At 40.8% G+C, this 20517-nt stretch overlaps 1 protein-coding gene across 7 annotated transcripts in view; it reads left to right on the plus strand.

The window, feature by feature from the left end:
- Window positions 1-20517, plus strand: part of TBL1X (transducin beta like 1 X-linked) — a 315199-nt gene that overhangs the window by 122453 nt on the left and 172229 nt on the right. For all 7 annotated transcript variants that reach the window (XM_056558873.1, XM_056558870.1, XM_056558869.1 and 4 more), the window contains one exon: window positions 10264-10344. In XM_056558873.1, coding sequence (XP_056414848.1) covers window positions 10264-10344 — 81 coding nt within the window. The remainder of the gene's footprint in view (window positions 1-10263; window positions 10345-20517) is intronic.

Raw genomic sequence — 20517 nt, forward strand, 5'->3', positions numbered from 1 at the left:
ATTCATTGGTGTCATCTGGTGTGTCAGTTTTAAAGCGGGACTGGATCTGATGCTGAATAAGTGAGCAGCATGGTGGCTCAGTGGTTAACACTGTTGCCTTGCAGTCCTGGGTTCAAATCCCACCAAGGTCAACATCTGCAAAAAGTTTGTATGTTCTCTCTGTATTTGCGTGGGTTTCCTCCCACACTTCAAAAAAATACAGATAGGTTTAGATTGTGCATCCCAATGGGGACAGGAACCAATTTGAGTATAGAGTCCTGCAGTATCTGTGTGTGCTATATAAAGAAAAGAATATGTCTTGTAGTGCTTTCCTATCTTGCTCTTCTACATTAGAAAATGTCAAAAAGCCTATTGACGACTGAATTTGTTTTTCGCAAAATGGAGTAATGTACACACCTACACGCATATGAGCATCACTACATCGCAGTACTTCAGTGAGTTGCTGCTGCCATTTTGTTCTGATGATCGGTAAAAGGATTAGGGGTGGAACCGCCACTAATCACATATTGATGGTCTAACCCAGTGGTTACCAAAACTTTTTTGGTTCACAATTCCCTCAGTGTATCAGGATTTTCCCAAGGCTTCCTCAAGTCACAACATATGCCTATTTAAAGGGAACCAATCAACAGATTTTAGCATATATAATGCTTGACAACACATTATATATGCTACAATCATTATCCTCACCATCCTTACTACCTCCCGTTGCTCCGGCCATGGCCCCGCCCCAACAGCTTGAATGATGGCTCGCATCATCGCTCTGCACCCTTAGCAGACAGATCAGAGTGGTGATGCATCCCGTCAATCAAAGCGAGGGGGCGGGACCACGGCCGTAGCAACGGGAGCTAGTAAGTGTAAGTCCCCACCCAGGGGACTACATGCCGGGTGGCCGGGTGGGACTTTATAACTTCATATCTTAAAGCACAAACATCCCCCGGGGATGGTGAGCATGACTATTTTAGCATATATAGCGTGTTGTCAAGTGGTATATATGCTAAAACCTGCTGATTGGCTCCCTTTAAATGGTGCAGTGCACAAATAGTAGTTAGGCTCACCTCTATGCCCACATAGTTAGGATTAACAGTGTGCCTCCCATATAGTAGTTACGGCAACCTCCCCTTAGTATTACCCCCCCCCCCCTCATAATATTGGTCCTTATTGTATTATTATTGTCCTTTGTAGTATTTTAGAATAATTAGGCCTCCTGTAGTAGTATGAGGTCCCCGGTTTAAAGTATTAGGTCCCTCTGTAGTGGTATTAGGCCTACGTGTACTATTAGGTCCCCCTTTAGTAATATTGGGGGATATTTATCAAAAACTGTGCTGAGGAAGAGTGGTGCAGTTGCCCATGGTAACCAATCAGATTGCTTATTTCCCTCTTTAAAAATGAAAGAAGCAATCTGATTGGTTGGCAGGGGCAACCGCACCACTCTTTGCACAGTTTTTGATAAACCTCCCTGATTGTCCCCCTGTATTATTATCAGGCCTTTAACTATTAGGCCGCCTTAAAAAAAAACGATCACAGCGCTCACAGTACTAAAATGCAGTCTGTTTCAAAGGGCAACATGCATTTGTGTGATAATAAGAAAATGTTTATATCTTGAAAGGTTATTATGTTGTTTTGTTATCTTTGGAAGGATATTCGTAATTGTGATCTGCATTGAGCAATGTTTATGTGGTTTATAATAGTCAAAAGAGAAGATCAAAGAATTCTTCACATGAAGTTTAATGTGCACTGTTTATATGGGAGTTGTTAGCAGGTGGGAAGAAGGTGTATTCACTCAGATTTATCTCAAATTATACTATATACATATCATAAAATTAATGCTACAAAAGGAACACAACCTTAGAAGCAGAGCACCTGCATGAATGAGCCGCAAGTCAATAATGGTATCTACATCTGCTTAACAACTGAAGGTATTCACAGCCATAGCTTCTTGGTTTTTTTTCATGGGGAATTCATTTCACATTAAATAATAAACGATAATAGGTAATGCAATAAACTATACAGTCATACATTTCCAAGCTGCCACAGCAGCAGTCAGCTGTTCAAAGCATTAATGTCATTTAATGTGTCAAAAAGACGAGTCGACCGTTTTTCATTAAAAAAAATCTGTGCGGGACACGAGGAAAAATAAAACATCTAATAGGCACTTTTCCCATATGATAAAGGTAGTGCCAATTAATATAAAACACAGTAAAATACTTTAATGGTAAGATGCAGTGCACACAGACGTTTCAAGCCCTTATGGGCTTGAAACGCCTGTGTGCGTTGCATCTTACCATTAAAAGGGTACTCCATTGGAAAACTTTTTTTTTTTTTTTAAATCAACTGATGCCAGAAAGTTAAACAGATTTTTAAATTACTTATATTAAAAAAAATCTTAATCCTTCCAGTACTTATTAACGGCTGTGTACTACAGAGGAAATTCTTTTCATTTTGGATTTATTTTCTGTCACGACTACAGTGCTCTCTGCTGACACCTCTGTCCATGTCAGGAACTGTCCAGAGGAGGAGAAAATCCTAAAATGGACAGAGGTGTCAGCAGAGAGCACTATGGTCATGACAGAAAAGAAATCCCAAAAGAAAAGAATTTCCTCTGTAGTACACAGCCGCTAAAAAGTACTGGAAGGATTCAAATTTTTTAATGGAAGACATTTACAAATCTGTTTATCTTACTGGCACCAATTGATTAAAAAAAAAAAAGAAATGTTTTCCACCGGAGTACCCCTTTAAAGCCTTTTACTGTGTTTTACATTAACGGCACTACCTTTATGGTTATTCCATCCGTTATGGGTTTCACTATTGGCGCACACCTATTGTTCCTTTTTTTTTCTACAGATGTCAACAGTTTTGTTTGGGTAAAGTCTGATGATCAGATCCCCACCAATAACTAGAATGAACCAGGAGAAACACTCAGCTGCATACTTCTCCCGATTCTAGCCATCACTGGGGATCTCTACACACAACTGATCAAAAATGTTAAGTAATAATGGGGCGAAAACTGTACTTTCCCTTTTTGCAGAAAGTGGAAGCAGATGTGTCTTTTATTATCGGTTACTTGCTTCTTAAAATGGACTGCTGAATTATCTGAGAGATTTTTCAGGATTGTTTTTGTACTGTACTTTTGTATATATGTGTGGTGAGGGTGTGATGAGGGTTGATGGAATTACTCTAGGGGCAGATGGCATTAACCCCTTGTGTTCTTCACGCCAGTGCGTGGTTTTACCTCTACACCACCCGAAGGTATACCACTGGATCCTGGGCTAGGCAGGGGGCAAATAATGACTCTGACGCCAAGTTACAGAACAACGGCAGCTTTACTTAGTCAGACAGATGTAACAGTCTATATAGCTTGGCTAGACCCACAGAGGCGACCAGTGACTTCAGAGACCTTAGGACTTGCTGGGACTTATAGTGGACTTGGACAATTTGGATGCTGGCCACGGTGACTGAAGTCAGGATGACATGGACTGACTTGACTATGGCAGACTATGACTGATTTCACCCTTCTGTTGCTTACTAGGCTTTGAATGTAGCTGCCCAGGTGATATATGCCACATTCCTGGATGGTTGTAACCCCTTGGGGACTCAGGGTTTTTCCATTTTTGCACTTTCGTTTTTTCCTCCTCACCTTTTAAAAATCATAACCCTTTCAATTTTGCACCTACAGATGCATATGATTACTTTTTTTTTCTTGCAACACTAACTCTACTTTGTAATGACATCAGTCATTTTACCCAAAAATCTAAGGCAAAGCAAAAAAATAATAATCATTGTGCGACAAAATTGAAAAAAAAAAAAAAAAAAAAACACAGTTTTGTAAATTTGGGGACTTCCGTTTCTACGCAGTGCATTTTTCTGTAAAAATGACACCTTCTCTTTACTCTGTAGGTTCATACGATTAAAATGATACCCTACTTATATAGGTTTGATTTTGCATGAAAATTAATACGTTTAAAATTGTCCTCTTCTGACCCCTATAACATTTTTATTTTTCTGCATACAGGGATGTATGAGGGCTCCTTTTTTGCACCGTGATCTGAAATTTTTATCACTACCAATTTTGTTTTGATCAGACTTTTTAATCGCTTTTAATTCATTTTTTATGGTATAAAAAGTGACCAAAAATAAGATATTTTTGACTTTTGGAATCGCTTTTTACGTGTACACCATTGACCGTGCGGTTTATTTAACAACATATATTTTTATACAATACCAAAGATAGGGCTATGTAAATATAAATCAACAACTGGTGTGTTGCTACAATCGACAAATTCCCATAAACACACCAGGACAAATCAATTCAAATAGATATTAATCTTTATCAGACATACATGATTAAAAACATTAAAACATGGGACAGCAACAAGACAGACAAATCATGGCTGCTACATAGATAGGTACATGAAAAAATGTGCAAATAGATTTTTGTGCAAATTATAAATACTGTATTAAAGTGACTTGTGCAATCTACAAGGCCGCAGGAAATGCAGCATATAATAGATATAAACAATCAGACCACTTCAATATGTAAACGGTAGATTTTCTGGCCACGTAGAGATAATATTGCACATAACATAAAGTGACACAGTGGAGAAAAGCAGGGCAGTAAATAGACCTGCACTGGTCTGATCCGTCGCTGTGCTGGGCAAGAAAAAACACCTAAGAATGTTGGTAGGACAAAGAAGGAAAGCCCACCATACTCAAAGCGGTGTCAGCTAGTGAGCTGAAAAATAAATTCCCACAGCAGAGCGATGGATCAGACCATAATGAACACATACCCCTATGCAGCATGCCAGATCCCAACGCCGCTTCGCCGTGAAGGCTTCCTCAGGGAGTATTTTTATAGTTTGGACATTTAAGCATGCGGCGATACCACATATGTTTAAATTTATTTTCATTCACAGTTTTTTTTTTAAATGGGAAAAGGGGGGTGATTTAAACTTTTATTAGGGAAGGGGTTAAATCACATTTATGAACTTTTTTATTGCACTTTTTCTTTTTTGCAATGTTATAGCCCCCAATGTAATACTTTGATTGCAGACACTGATCAGTGCTATGCCAGCCTGGATCTCAGGCATGGAGCAATCAAACGACGATTGGACAATGTGGAGGGAGGCAGGGACACCGATCAGCCCGACAGAGCTGCCGGGAATGCTTTTTTTCACACTTTAGATGCAACGATAAACTTTGATCGGAACATCTAAAGGGTTAATACCGGGCATCACAGTGATCAGTGATGTCCGTTATAAGCCACGGGTCACGGCTACCTTTAGCCGCCAGGACTGACACGATATGATGCGGGGTCACTGCATGACCCCGCGTTATATCACAGGAGCGAGCACTCGTTGTACAGGTACACCCTGCATTCCCAAGAGGTTAAAGTTGCAGAATTTTAGAGGGAATCATAGACAGTTGTAATAAAGTAACCTGTGGTGACCCAGCACAGGATGGTGTCCTGTCAGGTAAACGTTGCTTCAGGCACTTCTAGTGTCACTGTTCTGGACCCACTACTCCAGGGTATATTGTGTTATGTTATTTTGTGATTTGAATTTATGTAAATGTTTACCAGTGTTACTGTATCTTTGAGGGAAGTCATACAGAGTAACCAATGTGATCCTAATGCCCCAATGGGATGCCCCCTAGCTTAATCCTTATGTAGTGTAAGGGGAGGAGTTAGTCAGTTTAGTGTGAGCTAAGGTACAGTGTGAAGAGGAGTAAGGAGAAGTCTGTGGTAACCTGAAAGAGTCCTGTGAAGAAGTGTAAAGTCAGTAACCAGCATCTACAAGCACCCCATCGAAGATGTCCAGTCTGCTGTCTCAGATAGCAGGAGATAGAAAGCCTCAGGCAACTCTTGGTCCCATAGTCTACAGTCCATGCCTGGCGGTAAGTGAAAGCTCCGGGGGAAACTACAACAGTCTTAAGTCAGCATTTGTGGTCTCAAGTCACAAGTGTAAAGCCTTAAAGTCCAAAGTCTAGCAGTGTAAAATCTTAAGTAACTAGAAGTCAGTCAAGTGAAAAGCTCCCATGGGTCACTCTGCACTTTCCCTGCTCTGATCTGTACTGAAAAGCATATTACCATTCATGCCTCAGTAGAACTGTCTAAACCTTGAAGCGTGGTGGTTAACGCTACCCTGGCGTCACTGTGCATCATCCTAGTAACACACCACAAGCCTTTCCCTGTTTTGTGTTACCATGGTTTTGACATCATGAAACTGATGACAGGTGATGGATAGAAGAGTATTAGAGACTTGTTAATTGAAGAGATTGGTGGTGGTGGGCTGAAGGCCAGAATCATGACAGGAAGTCAGAGGAGCGTTGTGCACAGGGTTGTATGTTGTATGAAGTGAGTCACAGTTAAAGAGAACATGTCATCAAACCGTATTTTCTAAACTAACTCAGATTATATTCCCTAACTTCTCCTAACATCCCTCCTGCCCTTAAAAAAAATTATGAGCTTTAAAAAGCATTGTATCGTACCTTTCCCCTTGCTCACATTGTGTGAGCACCTGGCAGAAGAAAGTGGGTGTTTCCCAGCAGGTGCAACGTCACTGAAGCCTGTGAAAGCTGTGCCTCACCATGCCCCACATGCACTTCCTGAGTTTGGTCTCCTGCCAGGCCGGGAGGAGACCAAACTAACTGTTTGACTTGCAGCAGGGAACAGAATAGAGCCACCTAGTGGACTTTTTTTCAATCCCATTAAAAGCATAAAAAGGTTGAGAATTTTTACAGCAAGTAAATAGCAAATTGTCTTATAATTACATAAGGAACAATATATTAAAAGTTTAGTTTGATGACAGGTACTCTTCAAGTTATTTGGCTGCTTTGTTAAGCATGGTCTGGTTGTCATGGGTGCAAATACAAAGCTTTATAGTGACTGCTTATGAGACAGGGATAGGAAGGTTGGCTGTAAAGGAGGGTGGTTTGCAGTTTTTAATGCTGACCACTACTAAAGTAGAATAGGTTAGTCAGTCTCAGTAGGCTAGTTTGGGGGAGTATGCTGTGTCTGTGGAAATGTTAAGTTTGCTGGAGCCACGAAGGGGCAAATTGTACTAAGCTTAAAGCCAGAGAAGCGGTCTAGTGGTTTTTTTTTATGTATTGCTTTAAACTTAAAACATTAGTGAGTAGTAAAATTAGTAAGGACCTTCAGAGCAAAGCCTAGGTGCTGAACAATTGAGACATGTCCTGAGAAGGAGAGCTGAGACCCTTGAGGCTAGGGTCTGGGAAGAGAGGACCATGGTTCTGTAGAGTGGGGTTTGAGACACGAGGAAGAGGACTCTGAAGATTAAAATGAGAGAGACCTGGAATTTATTAAAAGATTCATTGACAGTTGATATCTATGTGAAGCGACCCATGTAGAGTGTAGAGTGAACAGGGTCCTGAGATGAAAATAGGTTTAGTGTTTTATTTGGAAAAATTGGTCCTAAGCCTCATCTTAGTGTTGTAACTATAACATGGAACATAAATATGGAACTCTACCATTTTATGTTCACAAGTAGGAACCTAATCCTTAATCAATTATAGTCAAAACTTGGAATGGAAATTTGTGTGCAATCCAGGCATACAGATATAGACGTATAGTGTGATCTTTTCATTGTAAGAGACCTTCATCAGATCATCAGGATTGCTGTGAAGGTCGGCATGTCATAGGATGAGAATTGGCCAGATGCCATGCATGATAGCTATAAGTTATGTGACATACAGTATGGTCGCTGTGAAGTTTTGACTTCATGTGAATATATGTTATATGACTTATAAGCTATTATGACTCTCAAACATTTTTTTTTTATAACAACAGTGCCCACTTTAAGCTATTGTATAATATTTTTTTTTTACTTTACTTAATTTTAAAAGTGAAATACAGAACCACAATGATTCAGTGCTTCTGGAAATCAGCATTGGCTGAAGATTGAAATATGAAAAGGAAGGTTACATTAGGACATTTAAGGGGGAATAGAAGAGTATTGCATGATTCATTTTGTTCTAATTATCTTTATTCTATCCAACATTGCTCATGTTAGAAACACCAGTGAACTGAATGCAAGTGACTAAGGCATATTTATCACACATTTACGCAACCTACCTTATTACCTTATCTTACATCCTTTGTTACACAATCTAACAAGAACAGTAAGCCACTGTAGCTAGTGAAAACAGACGTGTGATGTTGCCCAAACAAAACGATATGCCGATTACTTACTCATATAAAAAATAATACAATTTTAACATTATAAAAGTTTAACTTGCCAGAAAGTTACAAATGCTGTGGAGCCCTTTTATGGTGCAAAGCCAGTTTTCTACAAGTTAGCAGATTCCATTCTGTGCCCTTGGAAAGAAGGAACCAAGGCATTGTTATCCAATGCCCTTAGGAGTTATCCATGAATAGAAAACCAGAGCTAATTTCTTTCAGAAAATGCTCCCCATCTGTCTCCAGGTTGGGTGTGGTTCGGCAGCTCAGTTCCATTGAAGTGAATGAAGCCAAGTTGTAATACCAAAAACAACCTGGGGACAGACGTGGAGATGTTTTTGAAAGAAATTAGCTCTGTTTTTCTATTCCTGCATAACCCCTTTAACTATTCAGTGGCAAGGACCTGTGAAGGACCACCCTCTTTTGGGGCAATGCATCATGAAAAGGGACTCGAGGGAAAACTATACACCATGCCTTTTTGTCCAGCATCATAACAGATGTGCCATTTTGATTTGTTATTGGTCACTTTAAAAGAAAAAATAAATATGTCAATGGCAATATTAAGATTATACACTTATAGTGAACTGTAAATTATATCTATATCTTTAAGTGTAGAAAAATTACCATGGCATGAAGCATACAAAAAGCAGATGACACAGAAATAAGTAGCTTTTAAATACTTTTTTAATAGATATTGTGTAAGCACCTGCACAGAACATTCGCAAAATTCTGTGACCAATCCAAAAAAACTTAGAATATGATGTGTAAAACATATAGTTGTCAATTGCAATGCTGCTATAAAATAATTGCATTGATCACAAAACTGTAGGCATTATAAATGAAGATAGAGAATAATAATAACTGAAAGAGTAACACTGACTTAGCCAGCTCCATCTTGATCAATCATCACAGGATTAATATAGTAAAGGCCTCATGGCAAATACACAAGACAACCAAAAAGTTTAGTGGAAAATTAAAATATAGAAAATATATATAAAATAGATTTAACAGATATGCTGCTCAGCATTTGGAACAAACTGTTCCGAACACTGGAGCTGGTGCCAGGAGCCTGTGAAGTCATAGCCCCTCCCCCTCATGACATCACACCCTGCCCCCTCAATGCAAGTCTATGGGAGGGGGCTTGACAGCCATTACGCCCCCTCCCATAGACTTACATTGAAGGGGTGGGGCACAATGGTATGAGGGGACGGGGCTCTGATGTCATGAGCTCCCAGCGACGGCTCCAACGTTCAGAACAGTTTGTTCCAAACGCTGAGAAGCGGAGTACCCCTTTAACAAAGAGGTTGTCAACTGGAGGTATTTCAGTGAAACTTGGTACACATGTTACCTACATATCAGCAAAAAATATAGTACAGAGTAATCAACCCTAACCCACCCTTTTATGCAAAGGTGGGGATTTTTGCTTGAAGTCCCATGCAAGTCTATGAGTCTTTTGGTAGATCTCTGATGGCGTTAGTCTTGGGCTACAGAGATTGCATCCTGCTGACTGTCCAGCAGGCAAGTGCAGCGAAGCAGGGGATGGGATATGAGGATGAGATATGGGGACATAATATGAGAATAGGATATGGGGATGGGATATGAGGACAGGATATGAGAATGGGATATGAGGATGGGATATGAATACGGGATATGAAGTCGGCATATGACAATTGTGTATGAGGACGGAATATGACGACAGGTTATAAGTTTGGGGTATGAGGCCGGGAAATGAGATTGAGATATGAAGATGGCATATAAGGTCAGGATATAAGGACAGGATATGTGGATGAGATATGAGGTTGTGCTATGAGGTCAGGTTATGAGGTAAGGGTATGAGGACGGCATTTGAGGTTGGGATGATAGCACGGGATAGGAATTCAGGATATGAGGACGGGGAACTCAGCTAGTATTTCTCTATAAACGCACTTTGAATAAGAACATTTATTAAAACTGCACATCATGTAAACCATGGAATTGTCCGTTGCCTCAATATTAATTCTGACAGGTAAATGCAAAAATGTATTTAGGGTCTTGCCTTTTCTACAAATAACTTGATAATTTAATCTTCGCAGGTGCCATCTGTTTAAAAGCTGGCTGTGGTAAAGGATCCAAAAAGAATAAGAAAACGTGGATTGGCAACCTGTATCCTCAATGTAAGTAGAATGTTTTCTGTGTTTACAGATAGTTGTGCATTGTATGATTCATTTGGTAGTACCAGATGATTTATGATATCATGATACACTCAGATACAGCTAAAATCGATTGTATTAGGTTTCAAATATTTAAATTTTATATTTATTTTGCTAAAGATTTTGCTTGCTTTTAGACAAGGTTGTACTGTACATAGATACTCTCCAGTTTTTCTCTCGCACATTTTGATAAATCAGGGCGATAGTATCTCATGTGGCATCCCAGTACAGAACATAGTTCTGTACAGTCCCTAAGTCCCCTCAGGAAGAGTCCCTAAGGTCCACATGGCTCTCCTGCAGGGTTCCCCCTAGGTTATATTGTGTTAATGCGTTGTATATTCACTATTTGCATTTATTGTATGTGTTCTACTTTGAATGTCATGTCAGTATGTATAAAGTTGTACAGATTGGTCATGTGATCTGTAATCGCATGATATACCCAAAGTCCCAAGGGCACAGGTAACCACAGGCAACAAGCAACCAATGGGCTTTAGTCCAGCCCCCTAGTATATAAGGGGCTGTAGTCTGTATATTCATGCTCTTGTTCCTGCATCTTGATTCCTGGACCTTAAAGGACAACTGTAGTGGAACACTTTTATATATGACCGTGCCCGGGCCTTCCTACGAGCCCCCGTTGGTCCGGCAAAGGCCTCACGGTCCGACAGTGCTGACCTCATTTCATTTCCTGGGGACAGGGACGCCGCAGAGCCGTCGGTGTATCACCGGCCACAGCAATGTCCCTCCCCGGCCTGTGATAGGCTGAGCCCACTGTCATGTAAGAAGCCGGCCAGAGCTCCTTACATGAAAGTGGGCTCAGCCTATCACAGGCCAGGGCTGGACATCGCTGTGCCGGTGATACGCCGACGGCTCTGCATCGTCCCTGTCCCCAGGAAGTGGAATGAGGTCAGCACTGCCGGACCGTGAGGCCTATGCCGGACCAACAGGGGCTCGTAGGAAGGTATGTATGAGTTTATTTTGTTTATTTTTGAGGCCCGAGCACGGGCATATATAAACGTGTTCCACTACAGTTGTCCTTTAAAGCAAGCACAAGTCCTGTACAAGTCAAGTCCAGCATATATAGGCCAAAGCCTATAAACCTGCAGCCACATCAAATCTGTGAGTACAAGTCAAGTCCCTACTGTCCCTACAAAGCGATAACAGTAGTACAGTGGCCTGCATCAGCATTATAATAACTGCAAGTCCAAGCAAGCCTGAGAGGTTCCCTGTGTCTCGGTCACCTCTGTGGAAGTTGGCTATTTGTACAGACTGTTTTATGCCTTCTTCAAGTAAAAGTTCAAGTTGCATCAAATCCCTGCTTTGGACTTTCAATCAGCACATTCCGTTTTTTGGCTGGTTGTTGGCGGTGCCCTACACCAAACAACCACACCCTGGCATCATGAACACTAGGGGTTAACAACATCTTGCTCCAGGGGTTAATACCATCCGTCCCCCACACACCCCGTGGTCACTACACTCACATAAGTGCGTACACCCCTCACATTTTTCTAAATATTTTATTATATCTTTTGTTGTGACAACACTGAAGAAATGACCCTCTGCTACAATCTAAGTAGTGAGTGCACAGCCTGTATAACAGTGTTTAATGTTGTGCCCCCTCAAAATAACTCAACACACGTCTTATGTCTAAACCTTGACAACAAAAGTGAGTACACCTCTAAGTGTAAATGTCCAAAGCAATGCAGTGGTCACCTTGGATGTGCGTTTGGGGTTGTTATCATATACTGCCCTGCAGTCCAGTCTCTGAAGGGATAGGATCATGTTCAGTATGTCACAGTACATGTTGACAGCCATGGTTCCCTCAATGAACTGTAGCTCACCAGTGCCAGCAGCACTCATGCAGCCCCAGACCATGGCACTCCCACCACCAAGCTTGACTGTAGGGGAGACACACTTGTTTTGAAATCATCTGAACCAAATCCATTCATCTTGGTCTCATCAGACCACAGGACATTATTTTACTAATCCATGCTGGCAGTACTCATATGTCTATTTCCAAAAGACAACCTCTGTATATGAAGCTGAGCACATGCACTTCACTCCTTTGATTGACCATAGCGGGTCCTTTTCTGAGCTGAACCTGTCCCATGAAATCACACATGATCGTGCCCACCATGCTTCAGCTCAGTTTCAGGGTCTTGGCATTCTTCTTACAGCCTAGGCCATCTTTATGTAGGGCAACAATTATTTTTTTCAGATCCTCAGATAGTCCTTTGCCATTGACTAATTGGGCATAATTTGGACATTTAAACTTATGGGTGTATTCACTTTTTTTGCTAAGGTTTAGACATGAATGGCTGTGTACTGACTTATTTTGAGGGGACACAACATTAACACTGTTATACAGGCTGTGCACTTTGCATTGTACAAAGTGTCATTTCTTCAGTGTTGTCACATGAAAAGATAGAATACAATATTTACAAAAATGTAAGGGGTGTATTCACTTATGTGAGAAACTATTTATTGTTTAGAGAACATTGTATTTTTTCTAAAGACTAATCATACAGACTCTAGGATTCAGTAAAAACATACGCCCATTTCCACTTCCATCTCTTCAGATAAAAAGGTTGCCTACCTGAGAGTGAGCAGTGTTTTGTTCTTTGTATAAAAGGTCTAATACTCTATACACAAAGCACATCAAATACAGTAAAGGACCTGCTGACAGATACCCTTTAAATAAAGACTATTCTGACAACCAGGATCCATGTATAAACTTTATCTGCCTTTATGTACTGTATGTGTGTATTTACCGCAATGTTCTGTTTAAATTGTATTTTCCACTTAAAAGAATCAACTTTTTAAAGAGAAAGTCGAGCCAAAATGATCTTCTAATGTATCATAGACATGTGGAAATTGGTTTTGTAGCATATTGTCAATAATTTTAATGGCTGTGTCTCTGAGCGGTAGCAAAAGAGATCCAAGCATTCGGTATAAATCTTTAATTCCTAAAAACGAAGATGGTCAAAAGTCATAGATTTTAGTTGTGTTATCTTTTCTTGGTAACAATGACTTATCAGAATATGATTTTATCTTTTCCATTTATTTGCATCTGTTCCTGGGATATGTTGCTGATCAACATCATGGCCACAATAATAGCGCCTGTTCAGGTCTACACTCAATACTACCCAAAAAGCAAAGCAGACTAGTCATGCAGTGATACATTGCCTATTCATATATCTTTGTTTAAAAATGTCACTGTCAAAGATGTGATATGTTATATGCCTAAAATATGGCTAAAATATAAGGGATAGGTCTTGATATTATACAAAAACCATGAATCTTAAGATTTTAAGTAATAATAGGCTCAATATTCTTGGTGCAATATTTGGGTTGCTGCTCTTGTTAAGAGCACAACTCCAATGATGGTAAGATAGCTGTTAAAGTTTAGTGAGACTTGCCCCGAGACTGAAGAGATGGCTTTGCCGGAAGTCCTGTAGACTGGTATGGGACTTCTGGCAAATAAATCTCCTAATCAGAGATCTCCCAGTCTTGGGGTACAAAGGCCTACATGTTCCATAGAGACAAATGACAAACAAACCTTGTGCAGTCTGATCCTGCAGTCAAATACTTTATTTCTCTCGATCAGTTCAATTCTTGAAGTGGGGGTCAGATGAAAGCAATATGATATAGTAATATGCTAGATAAGACCACACAGTATAGGCCTGCACAGGAGCTGTAGGCACATATCAACAGGAAAGTTTAATGAAGCCTATATCCAAAATTTTGTCCAGTGCTTGACTCAAGATAGTCTTCCAAACTTTATGGGGGAGATTTATCAAAACCTGTGCAGAGGAAAAGTTGACCAGTTGCCCATAGCAACCAATTAGAGAGCCTCTTTCATTTATAAAGAGGCCTCTGAAACATGAAAAAAGCAATCTGATTGGTTGCTATGGGCAACTGGTTAACTTTTCCTCTGCACAGGTTTTGATAAATCTCCCCCTATCAAACTTTCGTAGTACGAGTAAAAGACAACAGGACTGGGGCACAAGTTGACACCTCTATAGCAGTGTAAATCATCATAATGATACGCTACTCAAAACACGTCCACTTGTGTCCCTGTACTGTTGTGTTATACTGGTCTTATGAAGATTTAATAGAGTTTAGGAGATTTTACCTTAAGTCATTTTTTTCTTTCTCTATGGACTTGCCTTTGGTGTGATCCCATGCCTGATCCGTGCACACACCGGAGTCTGTCCTATGAGCTAAGATCTTGATTTTCTTTGCTATATGTAAAATTGGCTAAATATTTCGCCCAGACGCACATTCAGCTGACTGCATTAACATTTCCACAACTTGACAAAGTCCAGAACTATTGATTTCATTTCAGATAGATTTAATCGTTTTTATTTTATTTTTGTAATATTTTATGGAAAATGTCAGTAAGTATAAGTAAAAAATAAGTAAGCTCATAGTTTAGTTTGTCAGGCTGATAAAAAGATCCAGATGAAGGCAAAAAAATGTTAAGTAAAGCCAATTTTCCTTTTTTTATAGAGAAAAATTCCTTCCTGGCTCTAAATATAAATTCCTGGATCAACTACCCTTGTCAAGAATATAGTGACTATAACTTGCAATGTTATTACTCTCCACTGTTTTTTTTTTTAACTCTTTTATTGAATTCACCATGACCACTCTGGCAGAGAGTTCCACAGTCTCACTGCTGTTACAGTAAAGAATCCCCGTCTGTGCTGGTGTTGAAACTTTCTCCAGATGTAGAGAATGCCCCCTTGTAATAGATACAGTCCTGGGTATAAATAGATCATGGGAGAGATCTCTGTACTGTCCCCTGATATACAAAGTTATTAGGTCGCCTCCAAGCATCCTCTTTTCTAAATTAAATAACTCACATTTTGATAATTTTTCTGTGTACTGTAGTCCTCCCATTCCATTTATTTTCTTGTTGTCATCTTTTCTCATCAGTAAGGTTGGGTTCACACTAGGATTTCACTCTACGGCTGCCGGTCGTTCCCGTATTCCTGCCGGACCTGGCCCATATTTAATTCATTTCAATGAGCCGACCAGAGTCAAACGGTGACTCCGGTCGGTACATTTTTGCCCCATATCCAGTTTTCTGACCGGACCTAAAACCACGGCATACCATGGTTTTAGGTCTGGTCAGAAAACCAGATACGAGGCAAAAATTTGCTGACCGGAATAACCGCTTGACTCCGGTCGGCTCATTGAAATGAATTAGATATGGGCGGGGTCCGGCTGGGACACTGGAATGCCCAGTTTTCGCTCCCCCCAACCGGATCCGGCAGCCAAAGAGTAAAATCCTAGTGTGAACCCTGCCTAAGACAACTCTTCTTGCTGTCTTCTCAATCCCAAGTACCTATGTGTCTTCGGAAAGGCAATGTGCTGGTAAGTTATTGCATGCTGTTGTCTGCTATTTCAGCAGCTATAGTAATAAAAGTTGCTGAGGTCTCTCTAACAATTATGTTGTTTAGAGCTCTTTGATTCAGCGTATGAGTTTATGACACTTCTACATCAGAATACATACTGGGCTGTGTTTGGAAACCCTAAAAGAATGACTCAGAAATCCTTGGAAAGTAGAACGTCAAACAGTCTGGATGTGCATTTCAGACTTTAATTCCATTTATAACCATTAAAATTTTGAATCTGACCTTCCATTCTTCAATTTTTGTTATTTAATCTTACAGAGCCAGGAAAGTCAGTAAGCTCAATATTGGAAGGAAATCTGGCATTCACGATATATATATCAAGGCCTATATAAACAGAATGAGTTTTGTCATCAGCTTTTGCATTTGAATTTATTTTTTTTCCACCGGAGTACCCCTTTAAGTTGTATAAGCCTTTGTAAGAATCTTGCTGCTAGGTGGACAGCACAACAAAAAGGGCAGCACCATTCAGTTACTTGAGTCAGGAGCAAATTACCCTACAGGGATAACAAATGCTGAAGTCCCTCTTCATTTCTTACAGGATATACAAGGATTTTTTCATCTCAGTCATATAGATCTTTGTGTGCCAGATTTATTGTAACAGTTTTATGCACGACTGAAAATATTAATATGTGCTTTTAAATGAATCTGGTGTATGGCAGAAACCTATATGCCTAATATGTCTTACTGTCATCAGATTTCAGAGCATTCATACATCTCAGATGAGCTGTATTATCATGTGTCCAATGTACAAGACTCTACAAAAGAAATGGTTTTCTTTACAAAAAAAAACGGAACTGATTTTAGAACATAGAAAGAACATTTTTGAATTATTTCTATGCTGGAATCTGTTCCTGTTTTTGGTTTAAACAGTGAAAACCACATAGTCAAACTAAGTGCACAGGCTTCTATGGAGACAAAGGAAATGAACACTGTCAGTCACTGATAATAGTAGAATGAGGTAGAAAGTATTAAAGGGAACCAAGCATCAGATTTTACCATACATGTCGCAACATGTTATATATGGTAAAATCTTCATCTGCACCATCCCCGAGGGATGTTCCTGCCCCCAGGGATGGTGAGGATATAAGGTTTGTAAGTCTTCCCCGCCTTAGTCTTCTGGTAGTCACGCCCTCACCACGTGATTGACAGCCTGTGTCACCGCCTTGCTTTGTCTCTTTAGGGAGCAGAGCAGTGACGCAAGCTGTCAATCACGCGGAGAGAGCGTGATTACAGCGCAGTCGATGGGACCAGGTAAATACAGCTCCTCGCCAAGGAGTGAGAAAAACTTATAAAATTCATATCCTCACCATCCCTGGGGACAGGAACATCCCCTAGGGATGGTGAGGATGATGATTTTACCATATAATGTGTTGCCACACGTCATATGTGGTAAAATTTGGTGCTTGGTTCCCTTCTAAAATAGCCTTATTAGTTGTCACTAATAACAGCTTGATAAACTATTTCGGATTTCATATGTTAGTGCTTCATCGGCCCGATGAAGCGCTAAGGCATGTGAAACAGCTGTTGCTTACTATTTAGCTGTACACCCCTGCTATTGTTCATCTCCCCCCTGATATCATCCTGTACAGTATATGTGAGAATATAACTTAATAAAGAAGAAGAAATCTTGGTTTATGATGACTGCCGCCAATTTATTTCTACATGAAATATGTCTTACATACGATGTGAAGCCGAGCACCATCTAACATGTTGAATATTGCCACCTACATCTAGCTGTATGATTTTTGATACTTCTTGTGGAACTAGGGTAGAATTGTGGCAGCTATGCCAGACTTTCTTTCTTGCTACATGGAATCTGTTTCTATGTATCACGACAGCACAACTAATAGTCTATGAAAGTCAACAGACTCTCGGCACCAGAGTATGGGTATGTGGGAGGTCGCTGGGAGATGATGAAAAATGGATATCCGTGGATAGCTGGTAAGGGGGTGCAGTCTTCAGAGAATAAGGTGTGTACAATATGCAGGTAGAAATGAAAAAAAGACGCACGCAGCCTGTATACAGCAAATGTGAAGGGACTTTATTTGGACATCACAGTGCAAACATCAGATGGGCAAATGATGAAACACAGCTCAGGAGAGCTGTGGGAAGAGCGGAGACGGCCCCATTTCGCGGTCAAACACACCGCTTGGTCATGCCTAGGCGTGACCAAGCGGTGTGTTTAACTTCGAAACGGGGCTGTTGACGCTCCTCCCGCAGCTCTCCTGAGCTGCGTTTCATCGTTTCCCCATCTGATGTTTGCACTGTGATGTCCAAGTACAGTCCCTTCACATTTGCTGTATACAGGGTGAATGCGTCTTTTTTCATTTCTACCTGCATATTGTACACAACTAATAGTCTGTGAAAGTCAACAGACTCTCGGCACCAGAGTATGGGTATGTGGGAGGTCGCTGGGAGATGATGAAAAATGGATATCCGTGGATAGCTGGTAAGGGGGTGCAGTCTTCAGAGAATAAGGTGTGTACAATATGCAGGTAGAAATGAAAAAAGACGCAATCACCCTGTATACAGCAAACATGAAGGGACTTTATTTGGACATCACAGTGCAAATATCAGATGGGGAAACGATGAAACGCAGCTCAGGAGAGCTGTGGGAAGAGCGGCGACGGCCCCGTTTCGCGGTCAAACACACCGCTTGGTCACGCCTAGGCAGGGCCGTTGCCGCTCCTCCCGCAGCTCTCCTGAGCTGCGTTTCATCGGTTCCCCCGTCTGATGTTTGCACTGTGATGTCCAAATAAAGTCCCTTCACGTTTGCTGTATACAGGGTGAGTGCGTCTTTTTTCATTTCTACCTGCATATTGTACACAACTAATAGTCTAATCTCAAGCCCTAATGCATAAACCATCCCTGCAGCCTATGGAACATACAGTATGTATTACAAGTAGCCAATTTCCATTCATATTTCACACACTTCTATCTGCTCAGACTAAACATATATCTGTATGCCAGTGCAGACCTTGACAGAACTTATTTAGTAGTTTTGTGGCCCAAGTAGTTTTCGTGCATATTCATGACGTTGTCTGCGGATTGCAGTTTGATTGAAAGAATAATCATTTTATCTTAGTAGTGGGATTGAAACACAAAATACAAAATTAGAAAGAAAATAACATTCGGTTCTCCTGGTGAGGATAAGCGTAAATCCTCAGTCTGTATATGCTTGTGTTTTTTTCTTTTCACTAAAGCTGTCAAATAAAACCAGCAGAACGGGATATAATTTAAAATGGTTTATCCTCCATAACTTTGATGTGTTTTTTCAAATGAAAATATAATTGAACTTTACACTTGGAGTATACTTTTGTATTTTCCATTATATAGTTATTTTAATGCAGGTATACTTGTTTATTGGCAATGAGGATTTTTAGAATACATACCTACTACACAATAAAAGGGAAACTGTTGGCATGTGCTTTACCACCCTATGTGAGGGCAGCATAAAGTAATCACAAACCCTCCAATTCGAGCACTGTGTACTTAGCCTGGCCATACACTTCAGATAGCTCTCGGCCAACAGCCAACTGTTATTACTTCTAATCCCGCATACGTATGCGTGTTCATTTTGGTCAATAAGTGCCAATGTGTTTAAATGGAGAGAGGAAGATAAGAGAATGTGGCATATTGAAATCCCATATGCCTGACTCTTCTCTCCCCCAACATCTGCCATCTACACATTAGATTGTCCTTTACACATTAGATTGTCAGCTGATCCCACCATAAACTACAGGTTCGGCCAACTTTAATCTTATACATTGAAAAATAAATTATAGAAATTATAGAAGTTTTCTCTTAGAATACATTAAAAAAATACTATATAAGCTGTTCTTTTTTCGCTTTAGATTTTCTGCTGGTAAGTCCAACATACATTCAGCAGATTTTCCAGAATGTATGGCGGTACCCTTAAAGGGGTATTCTGCCCTAGACATCTTATCCCCTATCTGAAGGATAGGGGATAAGATGTCAGATCACCAGGGTCCCGCTGCTGGCGACCACCGGGATCGCCGCTGCAGCACCCCGCTATCATTACTGCACAGAGCGTGTTCGCACTGTGCGTAATGATGGGCAAAACAGGGGCCGGAGCATCGTTACGTCACGGCTCCGCCCCTCGTGATGTCACGGTCCGCCCCCTCAATACAACTCTATGGGAGGGGGCGCGGCGGTCGTCACGCACCCTGCCATAGACTTGCATTAAGGGGGCGGGCCGAGATGTCACATGGGGCGGAGCCATGATGTCACACTGCTCCGTCCACTGTATCGCCCGTCATTACACACAGAGCGAACTCGTTCTGTGCAGTAATGATAGCGCGGTGCCGCAGCGGTGATCCCGGAGGTCCCCAGCAGCGGGACCCCGGCGATCTGACATCTTATCCCCTATCCTTTGGATAGGGGATAAGATGTCTAGGGGCGGAGTACCCCTTTAAAGGGGGACACGGGAGGAAAAACTTTTTTTTAATCAATCGGTGCAAGAAAATTAAACAGATTTGTAAATCACTTCTATTTAAAAATCTTAACCCTTCCAGTACTTATCAGCTGCTGTATGCTCCACATAAAGTTCTTTTATTTTAGAATTTCTTTTCTGTCTGACCACAGCGCTCTCTTCTGACACCATTCTCCATGTCAGGAACTGTCCAGAGCAGGCAAGGTTTGCTATGGGGATTTGCTACTGCTCGGGCAAGTTCCTTACATGGACAGAGGTGTCAACTAT

This window comes from Hyla sarda, chromosome 2, assembly GCF_029499605.1.
Source record: "Hyla sarda isolate aHylSar1 chromosome 2, aHylSar1.hap1, whole genome shotgun sequence".
NCBI classification, from domain to species: domain Eukaryota; kingdom Metazoa; phylum Chordata; class Amphibia; order Anura; family Hylidae; genus Hyla; species Hyla sarda.